At 40.9% G+C, this 21,254-nt stretch overlaps 2 protein-coding genes across 2 annotated transcripts in view; one reads left to right on the top strand and one right to left on the bottom strand.

The window, feature by feature from the left end:
- asxl1 (ASXL transcriptional regulator 1) overlaps positions 1–1,428 on the bottom strand; it is a 12,517-nt gene extending 11,089 nt beyond the window's left edge. Inside the window, exon 1 of the mRNA XM_034695924.1 lies at positions 1,054–1,428. Coding sequence (XP_034551815.1) covers positions 1,054–1,110 — 57 coding nt within the window. The 5' untranslated portion in view covers positions 1,111–1,428. The remainder of the gene's footprint in view (positions 1–1,053) is intronic.
- LOC117821552 (zinc finger protein PLAGL2-like) overlaps positions 1–21,254 on the top strand; it is a 22,238-nt gene extending 984 nt beyond the window's left edge. Inside the window, exons 2-3 of the mRNA XM_034695925.1 lie at positions 6,561–6,770; positions 14,084–21,254. Coding sequence (XP_034551816.1) covers positions 14,531–15,826 — 1,296 coding nt within the window. The 5' untranslated portion in view covers positions 6,561–6,770; positions 14,084–14,530 and the 3' untranslated portion in view covers positions 15,827–21,254. The remainder of the gene's footprint in view (positions 1–6,560; positions 6,771–14,083) is intronic.

Below are 21,254 nucleotides of genomic sequence, written 5' to 3'. Positions count from 1 at the left end.
AGCTTGGGTATTGTGGTTCTGGATCAGGACCTGGTCCGAAGTAGTCTATTTGAAAAAGAAGGCAGAGAAATGGCCATTTTTATCATTTTCAAAAACAGAATGAAGGTTTCACAAATCTTAAGCTGTGTTTTAAAGAGTCTGTGGTCTCTCTGGGATAAATTAGACCAAATCTGAAAAGCTTGAGTGTTGTGGTTTTGAACAGGACTTGGTCCATTGTAGACAAGACAATAAAAAGAGGAGATAAATTGCCACTTTTTGCATTTTCACAAATAGAATAAAGATCTTATAAATCTGAATCGGTGTTGAAAAAGAGTCTGAAGCCACTGTAGACTGATTTAGTCTAGATCTCAGGGTCTAGGTGAAGTGGTTCTGGATCAGGACCTTGTCATCAGAAACTGTAAATGTGATGTGGTGTATTTCTCCTGGTTACTATGAACAGAGCAGGGTGAGGAGTCCGTTAGCAGGACTGCTTTGATGTAGCTGAAGCTTTCACACAGACAGCTGAGTTAGCTTCAGCTGTGCTAACGCTACCTAGCATTATGGTCAACAACATTAGCTCCCATTACAAAAAGAGAGACGTTTCCTTCACATAACGAGAACAACAAAACATCGTTGTATTGTTTGGTTTGTTCACATTAAGAGCATATGACTATATTGGCGCTGGCTTTTCTATCAGACTGCTTCTTCTGCTCGAAGGAGAATTAGCATTGGGCTAGCAGGCTTGCTGCCTAGCAAACAAAGGGCTTAAAATAGGAGAGGTGGGTGCTAACGTGCTAACCAGTGTTAGCATGCTGCGATGCGTTGCGCTTTCATTCAGCAGACAGAAAGGCGTGCAGGGGATGCAGAATGTGCACCAGCTGTGTGTGTTTGACTTCAAAAAAACACATACAGCTCGGTGTGTATGTTAGCTAGCTGCTATCACAGCAGAGCCCAGGCTGTGGTCGTGAGGAGAATATCCAAACACAACAACACATCTGGATCCATCGCTTCACACTCTTTCACACACAAGTTAATTTACATGCAGCTATTTAATGCAAGAATGATAGTGTTTACCATGCGAGCCGCCTCAGCCCAGGTCCGCTCCTTCTTTCTCTTTTGTTTGTCCTTCATTTCCTCTGCGCTGGTGTCTGCGGCTAGCCTGCTGTGTGTCTACAAAGCAAAACGATGGCGATTTAGCTGCTTAGCAAAATGGCTAACTGCGCTCCAGGTTCTCTCTGTTAAGCCAAAACAAGCTGTTCCTTCAGCTTGGGACGGTGCTAATGGCGTCTGCGAGTCTCTTAATAGCTGTCTCTACTGGAGTGCAGTGCCTTTCTCTGAACGGGCTCAGCACATATCGTCTCTCTGTAGCACAGAAGCAGAGCGAGCGCAGGGCTGGCTGTGTGTGGAGCTGCTGCAGGACAAGCCTCTATGGAATGCAACAACCAGGTCAAAGGTCAAACTCTCTGCAGGAATGCAACAAAACAACGGCCAGCCCTCTGCATGCAAATGTAACTCATTTTAACAGATGCTGCATACAAATAATAATGTTGATGTCAGAATAGCACAGCTGTGATTTAGCCTCCTTCCTCCTGAACAATCAAATAATAAATCAGGGACACAGCAACGATTTATTACAACAGAGTGCATCAGGGCACAATGTCTAATTCATCCTGATGCAATGAATTATACACAGATCTATATTTTCTGTGCTCATATCTGAATAAACACAACAAAAACAATTAAAATATTGATACCATGCAATTATGATCACTGTAAAATATTAAATCACACAATATATATTTTTAACACGAAGAACTGATATAAATATTTATGTTTGAGACATTTTCATGCATTCGTGTTGTTTTCTGTTTTTTCAAGACCAAATGGTTGATTAAAATAAAATTTAAAAATCCCCAAACTACGGTGGCCCTAAAGTGCAAGACACAAAGATATAAAGAAAACACAACAACAAAAAACACAATGACAAATCATAAAATACAACGTCACAGCAGCTACTACCTTCCTGTTGTTGTTTTTTTCCGATTTTGCACTTCAGAGCTACCACACAAAATAATCAGTAAATTGAAAATGAAAGTAATTCTTGCAGTAGTTTAAGCTGCATTGAGATAATGGAGGAAAACTTGGTGTTTACAATGTTACAATGTCATTTAGCAGACGCTTTTATCCAAAGCGACGTACATACGAGTCTCTTTACCACAGAGATTGTACACAGAGGCCTTTGAGATATTCAGCACCGAGAGTAATAGAGAGAATAAAAGCTCACCATTTAAAACAAATCCTACTTTGCCAAAAGAAAAGTCAGGTTGAACAAAGAATTTAAAAAATGCATAGAATCAAATGTTTATTTTCAAACTGAACAAAGAAGTCTGTTAGTATATGCACACGCTAACAGTTTTATATTATTCTTTATTGAATATACAACTCGGTGTGCATGATTTTGACTCTTTGAAAAGTATACTAAATCCCAAAGGTTTATTTGATCAAAGGTACATAATGCGGGTACTTTTGTTGATTGCCAAAAAAATTAATATTACTAACTTGAAGGACACAAAGCCAACAACTGCTCAGTGGAAACAGTGATTAAAGCGGGTCTACACAATGGAACAGATGACTGCAAATCTACAACCTGAGATGGACTTTTTAATGCAAAGATGGAACTGTGTTCAAATTTATTTGGATATGTAACCATGCAATCTGCACTATTTTATTATTGCTATTTTGTGTATATATATAATTTATGTTTATTTATTTTGTATTTATTTTCTTTAGTATGTTTTTCTTTCTTCATTATATAGACATGATGCCTATTTGTAATAATTAACTGCTAACCTGCTAACATCTGTGCATGTTTCATATTTTGAATACTAATCTCGATATAAAACTGAACATACAAAGTTAAGTGTAATCATGGTATATTTTCCCCTATGCGCACCTTTTCACACAATTATTATGAAGGTGTGCATGAGCTTTTACTGCAAAATATTTTTCCTCTGGTTTTACTGTTCAAAGGTTATTGTTCAAGTGAAAATAACATTTTCATTTTATTGCATACAACATGTCTCTGGACCTCTTCATAAAATATTTGCATATTTGTCTTTTGTTAGTGTCTCAAAAAGACCAAATGAGGCTTGTCTGTGTTTGGAGTTCCTCACTGGAGCTTTTACCAGTCTCCCTAAAAAGATGAAGCTAGAACTCTAGCCGGGACTCAAAAAATCACCTAGGTTTTTAAGTCTCTGCACCAGCTTCAAGTTCATTACAGATCATTCTCTTTTAGTCCAATTTAGTTATACTTGTTCTTTTATCTATATTTTTAATATTTGAATCTGTCTTCCTGTGGTTTTCTTTTGTTTCTGTAAAGCAATGTGTTATAAATTAAATTGTTTTGCCTTATTTGCAAAAACTGACAGCTGGCTAAGACTTCAAACAGAGGCAGTATGGCAAATAATTCTCCCAAAAATAAATTCAATAATTATTTTTTTTAAAAGAGTACCAATGTTTTAAATTGAGAAGAGTTCAGAAATATTTATCTGATGGAATAACCTTGAATCTTTAGCTTTCATGTGTTTTGGCATACTGTCTACCTGCCTTTCACGTGGCTTTTGGTGATGCTGTGTTTCAACAAACACTGGAAAATAATGAAGTTGTGAATTTGTTGTTAAATATGGATTTGTAACTCAATGCACAGGTATTTTTTGTGATAAGGTTAATATAAGAGAAAAATATCACTCTATCCTGCATTGGACACAAAATCTTGGTCAAATTTCATGAAGTCAAACTGAGGAACAAACATGAGTCCAGGCAGGAAGACACACCTCCGCAGGTGAGGTCAATCAGGGATGATGAGCTGTCATGTAATCAGCCCCACAGTGTGTGTACATTCAACAAACTCAAAGGTTACATCTTAAAGGAAGTTACACGCTCAACAATTGTCAGCAGTCAAATCAGTTTATATAAAATAACGGTGAACAGAGAAGCACAGCATTAAGGTTCAGACATTCAGTACAAGAAGAAAAAGGAGAAATAACGTAAGGGTAAATTATGATATGGTAAATATGAGGTTTCACAATATCTACTTTTTAGACTTCCTTATTCTTCCTAATTCTGATTTATCATTTCATCCATTCATCTTTTAATTTGAATTTTTTTAATAGATCATTTTGAATTTTATTCTCTTAATGATTACAGTTGCATAAATTCGACTTTTCTTCTAAAAAATGTCGCCTTATTTTCTGAAAAGAATTATGTACTTGCTCATTATTTCCACTTTTGATCTCATAAGTATGACTTTATCTCAAAAATCCAACATTGTTTCACATATCTTTACTTCTTCTATCATGGCTATGACTTTTTACCCAATCATTTTGACTTCCTATAACTTTGACTTTTTTCTTACATTTTCAACTCTTTCTCATAGTTCTAGCTTATAGTCCCCTAATTTTGTCTTTAATCCGCTAATTTCGATTTAATTTCTGAAAATTTCGATGTTTATTCTGACTGTTTTTTTTTAACTCTATCATTTGACTTTTATCATCTAAATAATGACTTACTATTGCATAAATTTGACTTTTTTTCTCACAGTTTCACCTTCTTCCTGATAATGATCTACTTGCTCATAATTTATACATTTGATCTCATATATATTAATTTTACTTCCCAATTTGACTTTCTTTCACATACTTTTGACTTAATATCTCATGATTATAACTTTTTATCCCATAGTGTTGCAGTACCAACTCAAACCTTTGATTTTGTAACTAATACATTTTACTCTTTTCTCATAATGATGCCTTACTATAGTCATTATGTCAGCTTTTTATGCGTTAACTTTGACTTAATATCTAAAAATATCGCTCATCTCTTTCAATATTCTGACTGACTGTTTGTTCACTCTATAATTTTGACTTTTACCTTCTAAATAATGACTTTTTCACAAACTTTTGACTTATTATGTCATGATTCTAACTTTTTATCCCATAGTGTTGCAGTACCAACTCATACCTTGGATTTTTTATCTAATAAATTTGACTCTTTTCTAGTAATGATGCCTTATCATGGCATAATGTCAGTTTTTATTGCGTTTTATTCTACCTCATATCGTTTTTCTATTTAATTGAAATGACTTACTGTCTCTTAACTGACAACATGTGTTTTATATCAAGCGAAGTTCTCTCTTATTTTATGTTTTTGTTATTTTGAAGCAGAAACCGGCTTCTACACATTTGTGATCAGATGTTTTCAGTGGTGGACAGTATTAGAGTAAATATACTTTTAAGTACAGTTTTTGAGTATCTGTACTTTACTTGAGTATTATTTTTTGGGTAAACTTATTACATTTACTCCACTACATTCAGAAGACAATTATTGTACTTTTTACTCCACTACATTGCTATCAATGCTCTAGTTACTCACTACTTTCGCTTTGAAGTCAGCTCATAAATTTCCTTCTCTTTTCTGAAATCTGATCCCTAAGACAGTAAAATGTGTTTGTGTAGTTCTGTTTGTCTCAGTGGTTTAGTCGTACCTGTATATAGAGCATCTCTACGGTTGAACGTGGAGCAAACACAGAGCATCACTCAGATCAGGCAGTTCATTTAGAGGTGGTAATGATGGCTATGATTCTCCACCTGAGCACCCATGGCCATATCTTCAGCCCGTGTTAGAGGTTTTTGAAATGAAGAATTATATGTATCGTTTGAAATGTTCACCCTGTTTCCCACTCTGCCAAAACATACAAAAATTCGCTGTCTAACCTGAGAAAGCGTGTTGAGCTATGTAACATTTGTTTCATTCCAGATGAATATTTCAAACTGAGGTGTCTGTGCTTGGAGGAACTTAGCTGCTGTTTTTATTCCATTTTAGAGATTTCAAGAAATTGTTTCTAAATAAACAGAATGTAACAGAATTTACTTCTATGTATTCTTGACTGCACTTATGTATTGTGAAAATAAAACATTTTGAGATTTTTCAAGAAGTACTTTAAATACTTAAAGGCTCTGTGAGGAGTTTTGAACTGGCTGAGAAACAGACTGAAAATGATACTGATGCCTCTTTATGACCTTCAATAGCAAACAAGACCATCAGCGACAACACTGACACCTTCTCTGTTGTAATTTTTAATGCCTGAAACCGCCCTGAGGGGGTAGGTGTCAGACCAGATGATGGACATCTTGCTTCAGAAACAACCTTTATTCGACTGTTTTCATGGAAAATAATCACATTGCCTGATAAAGTTGACTATTAAAAGACAACAGGATGAGGTTTTTCTTGAAAACACGACATTTGCATGTAAAGGACGGGATGAGAGGTATTACTTTGTCTACAAGGGGGAGCCAGAACCGATACAAAACAAAAGTTCCTCACAGCAGCTTTAAGTATTTTTAGAACCAGGTACTTTAAATACTTTAACTCAAGTAATAATTTGATGGAACAACTTTCACTTGTATTGGAGAATTATTTGACCTGGAGTATCCATGCTTTGACTTAAGAACTGAAGCTGCGTACTTTGTTCACCACTGGATGTTTTAAAGGATGCATCACCAGATGATATTCCCACTCCACAGTCAGCATGTTATTCCTCTTGGAGCTCGAGCTCCTGCTGGAGTTCCTCTGAGCCCGGGGCGTGACGTCACTCTCCCAGAATGCATGGCTTCCAGCGCGGCGCCCAGCAGTCCAGGCCCGGACTCCGAGAAACATCTTTAAAAACTTGTTCCAAAATGTCGATGTGGAGGCGGAATGGAGGGTGGACGGAGATGTGGACGGAGGCACAGTCGGTAAGCGAGTGAACGTTGAGTTTGTGTGCGTTGAGTCGAGCTGCGGGTTATCTTCGCTCGGTTAAAAACACCGAGGAGTCAGAGAGTTAGCTCCCCGCAACACCAACTCCGATACAACTTAGTGAAGCGCTCATCTTTTGTTTTTTAACCACCATGCTGCGAGAGTCAACTCTTTAACTCAGACAACAGCTTTTCTAACACCAGCTGGAGGCTTTACTCGATATCTAACCAGTTTATTCGACTACAAACCTCCACCGAGTGAACCAACTTTGGCCTCCGCCGCCGAATTTAGTGAACGCAGCCTGGGCTAGCAGTCCAAATTAGCCCCGGTGTGGTAATGACCCCGTCCCTGCAGCAATCCCCACTACTTTACACATCGTCTCTTTGCTCAAGCTCTCCTCCGTTTGAACGCAAATGTTCTCAAACTTCATCTATACCCAGCTTAGGAGGCTTTTTCACACTTAGCTCAACTTTATTGGCCGAGTTGAAGCAGAAAAAGTGAGGGGATGAAAGCTTTATGGCAGCCCCATGTTGGGGACCCACAAGATGGCACTACCAGCTCCCATCACCTCAGTCCTCATGTTAGCTCAGCATGCAGACCCACCAAAGCGTTTTCACTGCTTTTACATCATCTAGAATAACAACAAAAAACACCAGATAGTTGGGAAGACAAATGTAAAAGGAAACGATTTACTGAAGCATGAAAATTATAACAGAAAAAAACATTTTTTGCACAACAAATTAAACACAAGTGAAGCCAAATCAGGCTAAATGCACCTTCTAGGGTGCAGATGTTTGTTTATAGATATAAAACATGCGTTAAAAAACCTCATAGTGAAGTATTAAAGCTCTGCAGAGGTGCTCCTGACTTCATCTTGTTTCCAAATGTAAAATATACATTTATTAGTGACACAAATTATGCCATTTTCACCTCCTATCACCTCATGTAAACTCATTTAGACCTTCATTAGCATTTTCACTGCCAATATTGTAAATGTAATGACATGAAATAAAATCTGCTTATTTTGAAATACCCAACCACATCAGATTCAAAGCCTTTTTTAAGATTGGCTGCAAAATAAATGTAATTATAATGAAGTTATAATCAGGAAAATTACATTATCTAGATTGGAAGAGCAGTAATTATTCTATAAAGGTTGAATATATTAATATACACACACACAATAGAATTGAAACAAAAATCAATATTAAGTCTTAAAAGTAAAACAAGGAAACATCAGTGTAGAAGTATTTTTAGAGCAGAGCAGTGTTAGCTTCAAGCGGCAAACTCCGGTCTCAAACGATGAAGCCAATGCGGAAGTGCTATAAACTGCAGTACATCGAGAATCCGCTTGAGGCTGGCTGCAGAAACACCGGAAACTACATAGATATGAATGGGAAAAAGACGATCTTTGCAGCATTAATAAACATGTTTACAGCCTGGTTCAAAAAACGGCTTGGCCCTATGAAGCTAATCTCTCTAATGGCACACACTGTACGGGGAGTGAATTTTTTTCTAATGTGACAGTTCAGAAGATATTAGGATTACGAGTTTTGCCCAAATAAGGACATGACTGACGTGACACCCGGTCGGGAACACACAGCCATTGGCTAAGAGGCTCACACTACGTCACACTCTGCCTGGTTGAGTTCCGCATTACCAATATGGCTGCTGCCGTCGATTTGCTTCAAAAAAGCTCTCAGGAACAGATGGGTGACGTCACGGATACTACGTCCATATTTTATACAGTCTATGGTTAGCTTACATGCATCCATGCCTTTAATTACTCTGTTTTCACATCAAAATGTACCTCTAGTTATTTTCTTGACATCTCTATTTAACACTGGTTACCTGTTGAGTTGCACAAAAAAAAACACACTAAAAAAACACAAAAAATAGACAGAATTAGCTTTACAGTGTGAGCACAGGCAGCTTGGCTTGTTAGGTTTTATAGATTGAGAAAAGTACTGTGTTCTCACCAGGAGTGTCCCAATCAGCTTTTTTGCCCCTGATCCCAATCTGATATTTTAATATTGAATATGTGTCGATGCCAGTCCCGATCCGATGCTTGTGTTTCGATAATAGTTGCACAAGAGATAAGAGAGTTGAGCGGCACGCTGTTTTATTCATTTAACAGAAATAAGTAATAAAAAAACAAAAATATTTCTTGTGTTTATTCAATTCAACTTAATACAGCTAGCATTACTGTAAAACTCATAATCTGTTTTACAAGCTCTGCTGTATGAGACCCACCAAACTGGTGTGCATGTGTTATAGCACGCGTAAATCTGAGGCTGCTCTGAACGTGACTCTCGACAGTGTGTGATTCACATTGGCAGCATCCGGGTGCGAGACCGGGAACGCAAATATTGGGAGTGACAGCGGGATTGAATCACGCCACTAGCTACGGAGCAACATGCCAGTATAGAGACCGGCAGCTGGCGCTCGCAATGAAGTTACTAATGTAACAGACTGTCCTGTGTTTGGTTTATGTTTTTGCCTTTTTGAACCATATGTCCCTGTAGAGTTACCGTAGGGTGCGTAGAGCAGATGCTGTTTCTGTAATGTCTGGCAGTGCACACGTGAGTTCTACAATAAAATCTAATCATGGCTTGAGTTCTACATCAATGTCCCATTTGTTATTTACTCATTATGAATACACAGTTAAGCAAACTAATGCTCAGTTACACTCTCGCCTTTAGCTGCAAATTGTGTTCAGTGACAGTGGACGTAAGTGATCGGGTGAGATGATTAGCTCAAATGCCGATCACTGATCAATTACAAGAAGTCTAGAACGGCTAGGGAGATACAAACTCTGATGCAGCATATTTCTGGTCTGTCCTGACATCTGTATTTGTATCAGTCCTTAAGTTGTCAGGCTAGCTGGTCATCCATAGCTAGTGCACAGATTACACATTTGGAATAATTTGTGCACACTTGTGTCACCTAGTGAAAGGCATTTTGGACTATCTGAAAATGATAAGCAGACCAGATGTACCCCGGCCTTTAAATCTTATTTTGCAGATGTGAATAAAAACGTTTGTTGATCCCAACATGTGAAACACAACCATACCCATTTAAGTCAATGAAAATGGGGTCTCACTTTTAACCTTGATAATATTTCTGTCACAATGATCTTAGATGAGAAGGATGAAGGTGTTTCTAACTCTCTGACGAATGGTCCTGTTCAGAGTGTTAATTATTGATGTAAAAGCTGGTCTCACTCCTGACGGGTTTAAATACTTGATGCAAACCCATGAGTAGTTCAAAATAGACAATGTAATTTATTTATTATCTTCATTTGTGTTTTGTTTGTCAAATCAAATCGACTTCTGCAGCCTGAAATCACGAGAGTGCAGCCGTGTGCTAAAATACAGAATGAACTTGGCGTCAGGTTCAGTTTGCAGAAAGTGCAGCCTTAAAAACTCACAACACCATCTGTATCAAGCTGCTGCTTGAAATGGTCTGAAACTAATTAACAGGGATGTCCCAATCCTGGTCTCAACTATCGGATCCCAGCCGATCTGGACTTCTTGTAATTGATCGTCGATCGACATTTAAGCTGATCATCTCAGTCGATCATTTACGTTCACTGTCACTGAACGCAATTTGCAGCTGAAGGATAAAGGCGCAAGAGTAATTGAGCATCCTGAGTTTGCTTAGCGGTGTTAACATAATGAAAACATTCTACATTGATGTAGAACTCAAGCCATGAGTTTAATTTTATTGTGGAACTCACATTTGCACCGCCAGACACATTACAGAAAAAACATCTGCTATACGCACCCTACGGTAACTCTCAAGGGACATACGGTTCAACAAGGCGAAAATATATCTGCTGCCACCTTTCTCTTTACCGGCATGTCACTCCGTCGCTTGTGGCATGGAACCGGGCATGTTTCGATCTTGTTGTCACTCCCAACATTTTCTGTTTCGATCTTGTTGTCACTCCCAACATTTTCGTTCTACTTCCTGCAGCCTGACACTGTAGCTCTGAATCACGCAGTGTCTTGTGAGAGTTACATTCAGAGCAGCCTCAGATTTAAGCGTGCTATAACGCATGCACACCAGTTTGTAGGGTCTCATACAGCAGAGCTTGTAAAACAGATTATGAGTTTTACAACAACGCTAGCTGCATTAAGTTGAATTGAGTAAACACAAGAAATATTTTAGCTCTTTTTTTAATTACTTATTTCTGTTTAAAGAAAAAAAAACAGCGTGCAGGTCAACTCTCTTATCTCGTGCAATTATTATCTAGGCAAACGCAAGTATCAGATCGGAACTCGGCATCAGCAAATATTCAATATTAAAAAATTGGACCTGGGGCCAAGAAAGCTGATCGCGACATCCCTACTAATTCAGTATTTCCTCCAGTGGGTTTGTTAAAAACGATGGGAGGCGTCTTTGATAATGAATGTTCTGTGGCTGTGTGGTTGTTGATACAAGCGCTCAGACTGACTCATACGTGGGGCAGCTGTGGGCTCTATGGCTGTCAAAATTGCTCCAAAATGACATTCAAATGGGCACAAAAAGACCCATAGGTTCAAACCATTCGTATATCTGTATTTGCGCATTATGTTAGGTGGACAAACTAATACAAGGAGACATAACTACTTGTATGTGTATTTTTATTTCAGATTTACCATGGCTAAAACATACCTACACATTACAAAACAAGTAAATGACCTACCGTCACACTTTCAAGACCTTAGACCGCTCACTCGCCCCCCTCCCCTCTCTGTGCACAATGCGCTGAGTGAGTGCTGAACAAGACTTGTACGAGCAACTAAAGGTCCCCACTCTTGTCCCTAATATAGGCAGGCTTCATTCAGTGATTGAAGCAAATATTATTCACATTAATTGAAGTTAAAGTTAAAAACGAAAAAGTAGTCCACTTACATTCTTGGCGCTAGTATAAAAGAAAATAGGAAAAACTGCATTTTATCCCAGTGTCACTGATTGTCGGGCTCTTTCTGTACACTGTCAATCTAGGGTCTAAGGCCTGACAGGTTATTTGCCAAAAACACAAGACAGTCTACATGTGAAGAGGCCCGATCTCTTTTTATTCACTATACTCCCAACGGAGGAAAAGACGCGTTCAGAGTGCACTGAGGATCCGGGGACGGAAAGATTTCTCTCTGCCGTCTGCTTCACTCTGTGCATGTGCGACTCCTGTGACCTGTCCCTGACCTGTCATGCAATGCGCCCACTCGCAAAACAGCCGCTGATGTGTTTTTTTTCTACAGTCGAATATTAATTTTCACAATCGAATCTCCGTTTTTTTTAATATTGATATATATATTTGAATTTAGAGTATTCATTGACAGACCTAGTGGGCTCAGTAGTAGAGTTGGCCCTCGCTCAATGATTATCTCCTGCACATCTCACACACCAAAGTCTCCTCGGCAAAGACACTGAACCGCAAGAAGAATGTTGTGGTGAATCCAGTGGCGTCACAATCGTCCTTTTTGTGCACAAGTCAGCACTTTTTTCTTTTTTACTGACTTTGATGCAGCTCTCTGAAATGCTCATTAGACCCTCAAACCAAAATCTGTATCATGTGTTGGATGAAAGCCTTTGGAAAGGATGGTTGAAGTAAGGGAGACAGCTTCAGTCCCAGCTGATTTAAATTAACATTGCTGTGTTAAAAGATTTTGTGCTGTACCAGATTCTTAAACATCCAATCCATGAGCATGTATAAAAATTATTCATTAGGATTAAAGGGAGGTGGAAGGTATCAAATCTGATTCCAATATTAATTAGGAACCTACCTTTCTCATATATTTGCATTGGGCAACATGCCAATGCACTTTCGAGCAACAAAATACTCAAGGATAATACTGCCTAAGGGATGATTTGTACACTAGGGACTAGGGATCTCCCGATCCTGATCTCAACTACCGGATCAAACACAAGTATCGGATCGGAACTCGGTATCTGCAAAAATTAAAAATAGAAAAATCAGATCGGGGTCAGGAGCCAAAAAAGCTGATTGGGACATCCCTACACAAGCTAGCCAGATTAATGCCAATAAACTTTGAGTTGAGTCATGACTTTTGAATATTCAAATAATAGAATAAAGAACCGAATACTTCATTTATCTCATCTTTAAAATGTGTTTTCTACTTTTTTTTTAACTCGCCCCTGGTTTAAATGCTGTACAATCACCTGACAGTGGTTGTCGGGCCTCTGAAAGATGTTCAATAACGAAAACGTCCATAATAACATAATACTATTCCAGATAACAGTAGAAAGAATAAGTGCAAGTTGCAGGTAAAATAGGTGAGGCTCTGAGATTGAGAACTGGAGAAAAACGTGAAGACTTCTGCAGCACCAGCACGTATATCATATTTAACTAACATATCTACAACAACTTAGCACAGTCATTAAAAGAGTCTCTATCTCCTCATGTCTGCGGGAGGGGGGGGGGGGGGGGGGGTCGAAACTGTTCAAATAATTGGCAAAGAGTTAGCAGACTATTCAATTGTGATTTTGCTTAAAATGCACATCCCTAAAAACTACAAATATCATCTTCTGGCTAACCAACTGCACAAAATGCATGTCAACTATTGAATTGATCAATTGCTTGGTCAATTGAAAAAAGCCAGGAAACAAATTACTCAATTGTTATTTTACCAGAAATATTCCTGTTGAGATACAAAGTCTATTTTACAAAGGAGTCCGGGCCAAGACAGCAACATAAAAAGTTTCACAGAGAACAAGACAAAACAATGCACAATAACAAATAACTATTACATCGATCAATGAATTATCAGCTTTAAGCAGTAAAATGTGTGCAACAGCTGATGAGATGATCCTTTATCCTAGTTTTAAAAGCCTCCAATTTAATAAACAACTTTAGGAGTCAGTAAAGACCATATGATTAACATTTCAGTCATGGTTAGATATCCAAAAAGGAGCTTTTATTTTTCCTAAACTCCCAGATATGTTTTTATTACGTCTGTGAAGGTTCTCAGTCATCCAGGTCATGGTCATTTAAAGCTTGATCCAAAAAGGCAACTGGACTTGGTGGAAATGTAATGTTTTTTTTCTAACACCAGAGGCTGACGTAGCAGTGTATCATTTACACCTTTGCTTCTAGAATGTAAAGAAAATATTTCACAAGTTTCCTCAACCACAAAAAGTGAAAGTCTTTGCATCCTCAGATCTGTGAGGTGAAGTAATGTTTCTCTCTCCTGGTGTCTTAACTTTGAACTCTGCTCACCCTGCATGCTTCGTACTGTGCTGTATATCTGAGACTGAAGGTATCATCATTTGCACACAGTGACACAGTTTCTCTTCCTGTTTGCAGGTCTGTAAAGATGTTGATCTGCCTCTGTGATTCAGCTGCTGTTTCTGAGGCGTTCAGGGCTGCTGAATACTAAAATAGACTGCGGGCCAACACAAGAGCTCTTCTCAGGGAACACACAGACCCAGTCACTGCTTCCAAAGCTCCTCATCACCGCAGCCCTTTTGGGGTTGCTATGGCAGCTGCTGTCACAGAGACCAAGTGCTGGACACAGGCTCGCCCCAGTAAGGCAGGACAGACCACTAGTCATTGCAGCAGGAGACCATCAAACAGTCAACAAACAGCACTTAGCATTAATTCTAGCACTCTAAGTTAACAAAACGACCAGAGGTCTGCAGGCTGATGGTCAGCTCTCTGGAGAATCCTCATGAGTCTTGTCTGTGTCTGCTCCGGCTCTTGGCCAGAGTCCCCGTGCACCAGCAGAGCCAGTACTGTTCCTTCTGTTAGACCATGTTCCACCAGCAGGACCATCTGAAGAGCCAGCTGCAGGAGAGCCACCCGGCTGGCAGGCAGCTCTTCCACTGCCAGGAGTGTGGGAAGCAGTACAACACCCAGCTGGGTTATCGGCGCCACCTGGTGGCGGCCCACAGCGCTTCAGCAAACCTGCCCTGCCCAGAGGGGGCGCCCTCCCTCCTGGAGCACTTGGGCAGCCATATTGACCGGCCTCCACCTTCAGAGGGAACCACCAACGCTGCTGTGCCAGTAAGAGAGAGGAAGTACTCCTGTGAGCGATGCGAACGCCGTTTCTACACACGCAAGGATGTTAGGCGTCACGCGGTGGTGCACACCGGGCGCCGTGACTTCCTTTGCCCGCGATGTGCACAACGCTTCGGCCGCAGAGACCACCTCACCCGCCACTTGAAGAAGAGTCACGCTCAGGAGTCGGGTTTGATACCATCCTGTGCACCAAGCACTCCGGTGGCCACACCCACCACTGCCGCTCAGTGCCCGGTGAAGGAGGAGCCAAGCCCCGTGACCTCTGACATGGGCTCTGTCTCCAAGGAGCACATGGAGAATTACTCCAGGGACATGTACAACTCCTACCCCATAGCCAGTCCTGTCCCCGGGTTGGGCCACCCCCACAGCCTCATGCAGGGCTCCTTGTCCTCCAGCATGGGTGTGAGTCGCCACATGTCCCCACAGTCCTCTCACCCTCATCATCACCACCTGCAGCCCCCGGTGGCTCCGCAGCAGCAGCCTTACGGCAACATGGCCAGGTACCAGCACGGATCTACCTCATATCCTCGCGCCGACGTGGACAGCTTCCTGCTGGACCTGCAGAGCGCCCCCCCACCTCACCTGAGCGTGGCCAATTCCTCTACCTCTACTTCTGCCTCCCCTCAGAGGGAGGTTCTGGGTGAAGGGGTGGGTGCTGGCGGCGATCCCCACCTGCTGTCCAGGAGTCCAGCTATCTCCTCCACCGAGCTGTCCTGCACCACTAACATGGACCTCGGGCCTCTCCTGGGGTTTCTTCCTTTCAGCCTGCCGCCCTACAGCCCTCACATGGGGATGGGAGGGCTTGTGATGAGCTACCCGCCTACCACCACCGCCACTTCCTCGCCATCCTCCTCCACGGGGCTGTCCTCTCAGGCTCCAGGGCCTTTCTCCTTCTTCCAGCCTCCCCAGGCTCACGTACCCCAGGGCCCCGGAGCCCACAACCACAGCCAGCTACCTCAGGCATACAGCAGTTCTGCTATGAGCACTTCAAGCTCCCTACCTCACTACTACCAGACCTTTCAGCAGTAAGCAGCTCTGTCCCCGTTAAAGTTGCCTTCAAGTGAGCTCATGGATTTTTCAAGAAAAAGGGTAAAACATGAGGACGGCATTTTTATTTGTAAAGCAAGTGTGTAACTTTAGCCTGTCAGTGCTAATGATGCTAATCTTAGTTGTTTTTGTTTTGTTAAACACAACAAATCACCTCATCAGTATTACCTCATTATTTAAAAAAGGAAGCTTGAACCTTTGGGAAAATGTAGATAATCTCACTACAACCAAAATAGAGTAGCACCTCTCTTTGTTAGACCTGTTACCTTCAGTGGATGCACTTAAAATTGATCACAGATGCTGCACAACGCTGAGAGTCATCCAGCTTTAGGACACCATGGACATTCCACAGTGTTAGGGGATTTTGTATCCACTTTTGTATCACCTTTTTAAAATTTCGCCTTCCTTTTTCTAAATGGGAAATATTCGACCACAAACAGCCTTACGGAGAGAATGAAGATGTCACTTACATTGAGTACAAGATTGAAATGCAATCTCAGTTGCATCCAGCCGTGCATCAGCTCATGTGAGAGCATGCAGTTTTTGCAATTTTCTACCCTGAAGTTTTGTAAATTTAACCCTTTTCTGAAGAGTTCAGGACCAGGCCTTGTTAGAGTTTGGACTATTTGAGTCTCTTCCGTGGTCTTTAACAGTTACAGTTAAGACCACTGAAGCTAGGCTGCATTTACTAAATCTTAAAGATACTGTAAAGGATACTGTAAACCCCTTTATTCAAATTGTTGTGAACTAAAAAGCATTTAAGTAACATCAGAATGTGAAACTCTGATGTCACCTCATGGCACAGCGATGGTGCCAGAAATCTCTATTTGAATCCCCCGAGGATATTAAGTCGGTGACGAGCTCTAATGCTTCTTTTATCCTCTTTTATTGCTGTATTACGTAGCATTACTAGATTAAAGGCACTTATGTTTCATTTCTGATATGGCAGGGAATGCCACATCACATGAGGCTTTGCAGCCAACATGCTGCTCCACTGCTCTTTATAGGGAAATGTTTGAGGGCTAGAATGTGTGAGACCGTTCAGACAGGTAAACGTGCAGAGAAGACACACCCAAGATCTCTGTGGCTCAGTTTATGAGACACTGCGTTGATGTTTGTGTCGGTCAGAGGAACAAGCTTAAAATCCTGCGTTCATCCGTTCATCCCTACCTGTGATGCTTTCAATGTTTCTGTCTGAGCTGGACCACAGAGAGCAGTAGAGCAGCTGATTTTTAGTATTTCTTTGATTTCCACTTTGTTAAAAGGTCAAATAGAAATGTTCAGATGCTAACATTTTGTGAAAACCAGGTCACTGATCTCAGGGTTGCCACCTGCCCCTTCAAATACATGCACATGTTCTTTTCTTTTGCAGTAACTGTCACACTCTTGCCCCACTCCTATGTCCCCTCTTTTGTCCTTGTCGTTCCACTTTGCACCCTGCTGCACAGAGTAGAGGGTCCAGTTTTAAGCAGATCTAGTAGAGGTGTACATCAAAGTCCTTCAGATTGCGCTTTGAAACACTCAGATCAGAACTCCTAACAATGTGTGACAAGAAAATTCTAAAGCCTGGTTTATACTTGGGCGTAGCTTATGCTCGAGGTCTGTGTAGCTCCCATACCCACGCAGAGGCCCACGCACGTAGCTGATGCGTACCTCCTCCAAAATGTAACTACACGTCGAATCGACCCGGACCGCAAGCCCTGTGCTTGGTCCGCTCGGCAGCATTGTATTTCCCACATTTACAGCACTTCCAGGATCCCCGCTCATCGTCCGTGTATTTCATCTCCTCCTCTCTATTCTTCATGTAATCATGTCTGTATGATATCCAGCAACATGTATCAGCTGTAGATTAACATAACACGCTCTGAATCACTGTGAAAAAGTAGACAGAGATCGTTACGGGGCCAGAAACAGCCAACCCGACTATCAGACAGACCACTCTGCCCTCAAGAGTATTGCTGCATGACACGGATACATTGACACAGAAGTATGTAGAGCTCACGTCCATGTAGAACACTGCTGCGTAGGGTCAATGGAGAAGTATAACCCAGCCTTGACAATGCTTTCCAACCTGAAGCAGTGTTAACGTGAAAAAGATCACAGCAGTAAATAAGCTTGTATCCGCACAAATAATCATGCAACATTTTTTTAATCAACTTTAATATCTACTGAATATCTTTCCATACATACAAAGTACACTTAATTTGATCATAACAGGCATTTAAGAAAAATCAAGTGTCTCTTTAACAAGGTAAGGATTCCAACCCTTTCCTCCCTGCTTGGTTTTGCATATTCACAACCTAGGCTACCTAGTCCTGTTCACTTAAAAAACACAGGTGGGATCATCTGTGGAGGTCCAGAAATTGGCCTTGCTTCTCAGTGCTAAACCGGGGCTGAAATTCTCATGTGAGATAACTAAATTCATGCGCGTAACTAACGCTGTTTTTGTGCATGCACTCTGCAAAATGTCACAGGTTCAATATGATAATGATAATCCTGATACATGTCGCTCTTCTCGGTTTGCACTTGCTGCATGATTCTGATGTCTCAAGAAGTAAACAAAGTAACTCGTACAGCTTCTGCATCTGTATATGATCTCTAGCGATGAGAGCAGACTCACCTCGAACCGTTCTCTCCTCTTGTGAGATAAATCAAATACAAGCTGTTCACCCGCTCTGTGTGGAGTGGACATATTTGTATCTGCATGTGCAACAGAGGTCACCCCCTGTCCCCTTTATCTCCACATCTTCATGACATCAGGTGGCAACCCGAGCTGCATGTTGTGACCTGGAGCCCCTTCAGGATCTTGATTTCGGCTTACAGATCATTTCTCCCTGTTACTGTTTTTGTTCTCCTCAAACTGGACTGCTATATCTGAGCATTTTCTAACTGTGACCTGCTTGCTGTGAATATCTGATTTTTTTTTTCTTCTTCCTACTAAATAGAAAGCACCGTAAATTCTCCAAAGGCCTTGCAGAGCACTTCTCCCCGCTTTCTTATCTTTTAATGCCGCTGTTGGTATTGACACCATCCCTTTAAGGCTCTGGTGGTGTTGGATGTCAAGAGTTTCTGATGTAATTAGGACTAAAAAAAAAATAAGTGACCCCCCGACCCAGCCCCCTTCCCCCTTTTCACCTCCCTTCCCTCTCCTCCTGGCCTCCTCTGTTCAAAGCCAGCGACGAGAAGACGTTGAGGACCTGTTGGATCAAGGTTCCTTCAACAGAGTCACTCTGCAGCATGAAATGAGAATTGGATCTTACCCAGCAGCCTTTGATTAACGGACACTCCACTTAAGAAATTGGTCACGTGAAGTGGAGATGGAGGAGCCCTACAGCTGGATAATGCGAGTGATTGATTTGATATTGGAAAGGAGATATCTAGAAAACGAGAGTCCGATGATTCTCTCTCTTCTGCCTTAATTCCATGAACTGTTTGTTGAAGGACTTCTCTCACTAGGGTAGCCTCCAAGTGTTGCACCAATGTCTTAAAATGCTACTGTTGTGCCTCTCTAAGAGTGTCTAACTCCTGACTGGGTTTAAGCACTTATAACATTTTCTAGAAAAGGATGATCTGTACCTCAAACACACAGAACTGTGGGTTTCCCTTTTTATTTGTTTTTGCTTTTAGTTTTTTTGGCTCCTACTTGTGCCATTAGATTGAAACTATAAAAGGTAGATTTTATGAATCTAAACTCTTTATCTAGCAGCAGACATTGACATTATAATTCAGTCAAACTTTCTACCTCTACCTTGTCATATATCTTTCTGCAAAATCATTAAGATAGATTTAACCTGTAACAATCGGCAGTTTCACCACGCTTGAACACGGGGATGTGTTCCAACATTCAACTTGTGAAGGGACCGGGTACACACGAGTCTCGGTGGTGTATTCCAGAGTCAAACATTGTTCTCTATACTTGCCTTTAATGATATTTCTACTTATTTACTACCTCAGAGAAGTGACAGGCGACTGTCCGTCTAACTGCAGAGAAAATGTCTGTGTAGAGTTTTATTTTTGTCAGAGGAAGCACATGTACTTTGTAGCTCCATAGTTTTTTACTGAGATTAGCTCATGGCAGGATGATGTGTCTAGCGCAACAAGTACCAGTTACACTGCATTTGTTATGTTGTAATACTGTGCCTCTGCCTCTTCAGTCTGGAATGCTAACTGTTTATGAATCTGGGCCTCTCTCTCGGGAAGAATTCCCCAGTTGTGTGCAGGAATGTGGAGACGACACTTCGATATTAACCTGGGGCTGAGTGCACCAGCTGGGCGGACCCTTAGGTGTGATGTTATAGAGCTACGACCTTAGAGCTGAGCCCTGTTTGAGCTACACTTAGAAGCTTAGAACAGAGCAGGTGAGAGTTTGTAAATTGAGATTGGTCAGCCTATTTGAGGATATTCAAACAGGAAAGGTGACAATCACAAAACTTAAAAATGAATCTTTTCAGGATGATTCCTGAAACATCATCAGGATCTGAGAATAATCTGTGATAGGACACTTCTCAAGACTGTGAGGTGAATACTTTCTCGTTTTGAAGCCCCTCTGTCTGATTGCTCTCAGGTTTGAGGCGAATTAGATGAACTTCCGGAGAATCTGCAGGAATACTACAATGATTATGATATGTCACGACACTTTTGGTTCCACACCTCCTAAATGTCCTCCTCTTTCTTTGGCTTCCTTAGGTTGTTCAGTTTTGCAGTGACAACGTTTCTATACCCTCGCTATCCATACTTTTTCTTTCGATTTGTGTAAATTCATACCTCCTGTTGATGTTTTAAAAGTAAAGGGGAGTGGATAGAAGTGTTTTGGCAACACTCACCGCTCTGCAAATGTTCACATAGACATGCATGATAAGACCAGGTGCAGCTATGACATGTCAGGTTTGGCGCACTCGATGAAAGTTCAACCCAAACCTAAATGATGGCCAATCTCAAATCAGTAATCTGAATCTCTTTTCTGCTGTTTGTGTGGAGTTGATTGCAGTTCTTGACGAGATAAATCTCATTTAAGTGAAGAGAAAAGTGTATTCGCTCAGCTTTCGACAAACCCAGTGATTGACCCCCTTCTTAGGTTGTATCCAGGCCGAGGATTCAGTGAGCGTTGTTGAGAGTGGGGCAGTTTGCTCATTACTAAACATATCTCGAAGCATTCCCGGCTGAACGCAGAGGCACAGACGATATCAGGATTCATTTCACTAAATAATCGGTCAGTACTGTGTTGCCTGCATTAGGGTCGGCTCTGAGAACCACTACGATGCAGGCTTCGCCACCTTTTAATTTAGATAAGTTTGCATTAGGTGTTTGTATTATCACTTAATAGGTTAGAAGACAGTTGAAAGAAAAGGAGTTGTCATTTTCTGATTGTCTGAACATAAAGTAATACAAAATAAAGAAATCTTTAGATTTA

This window comes from Notolabrus celidotus, chromosome 11, assembly GCF_009762535.1.
Source record: "Notolabrus celidotus isolate fNotCel1 chromosome 11, fNotCel1.pri, whole genome shotgun sequence".
Taxonomy (NCBI): domain Eukaryota; kingdom Metazoa; phylum Chordata; class Actinopteri; order Labriformes; family Labridae; genus Notolabrus; species Notolabrus celidotus.
Note: the sequence above shows the minus strand (reverse complement) of the source record. Positions and strands in the feature narration are given on the sequence as shown.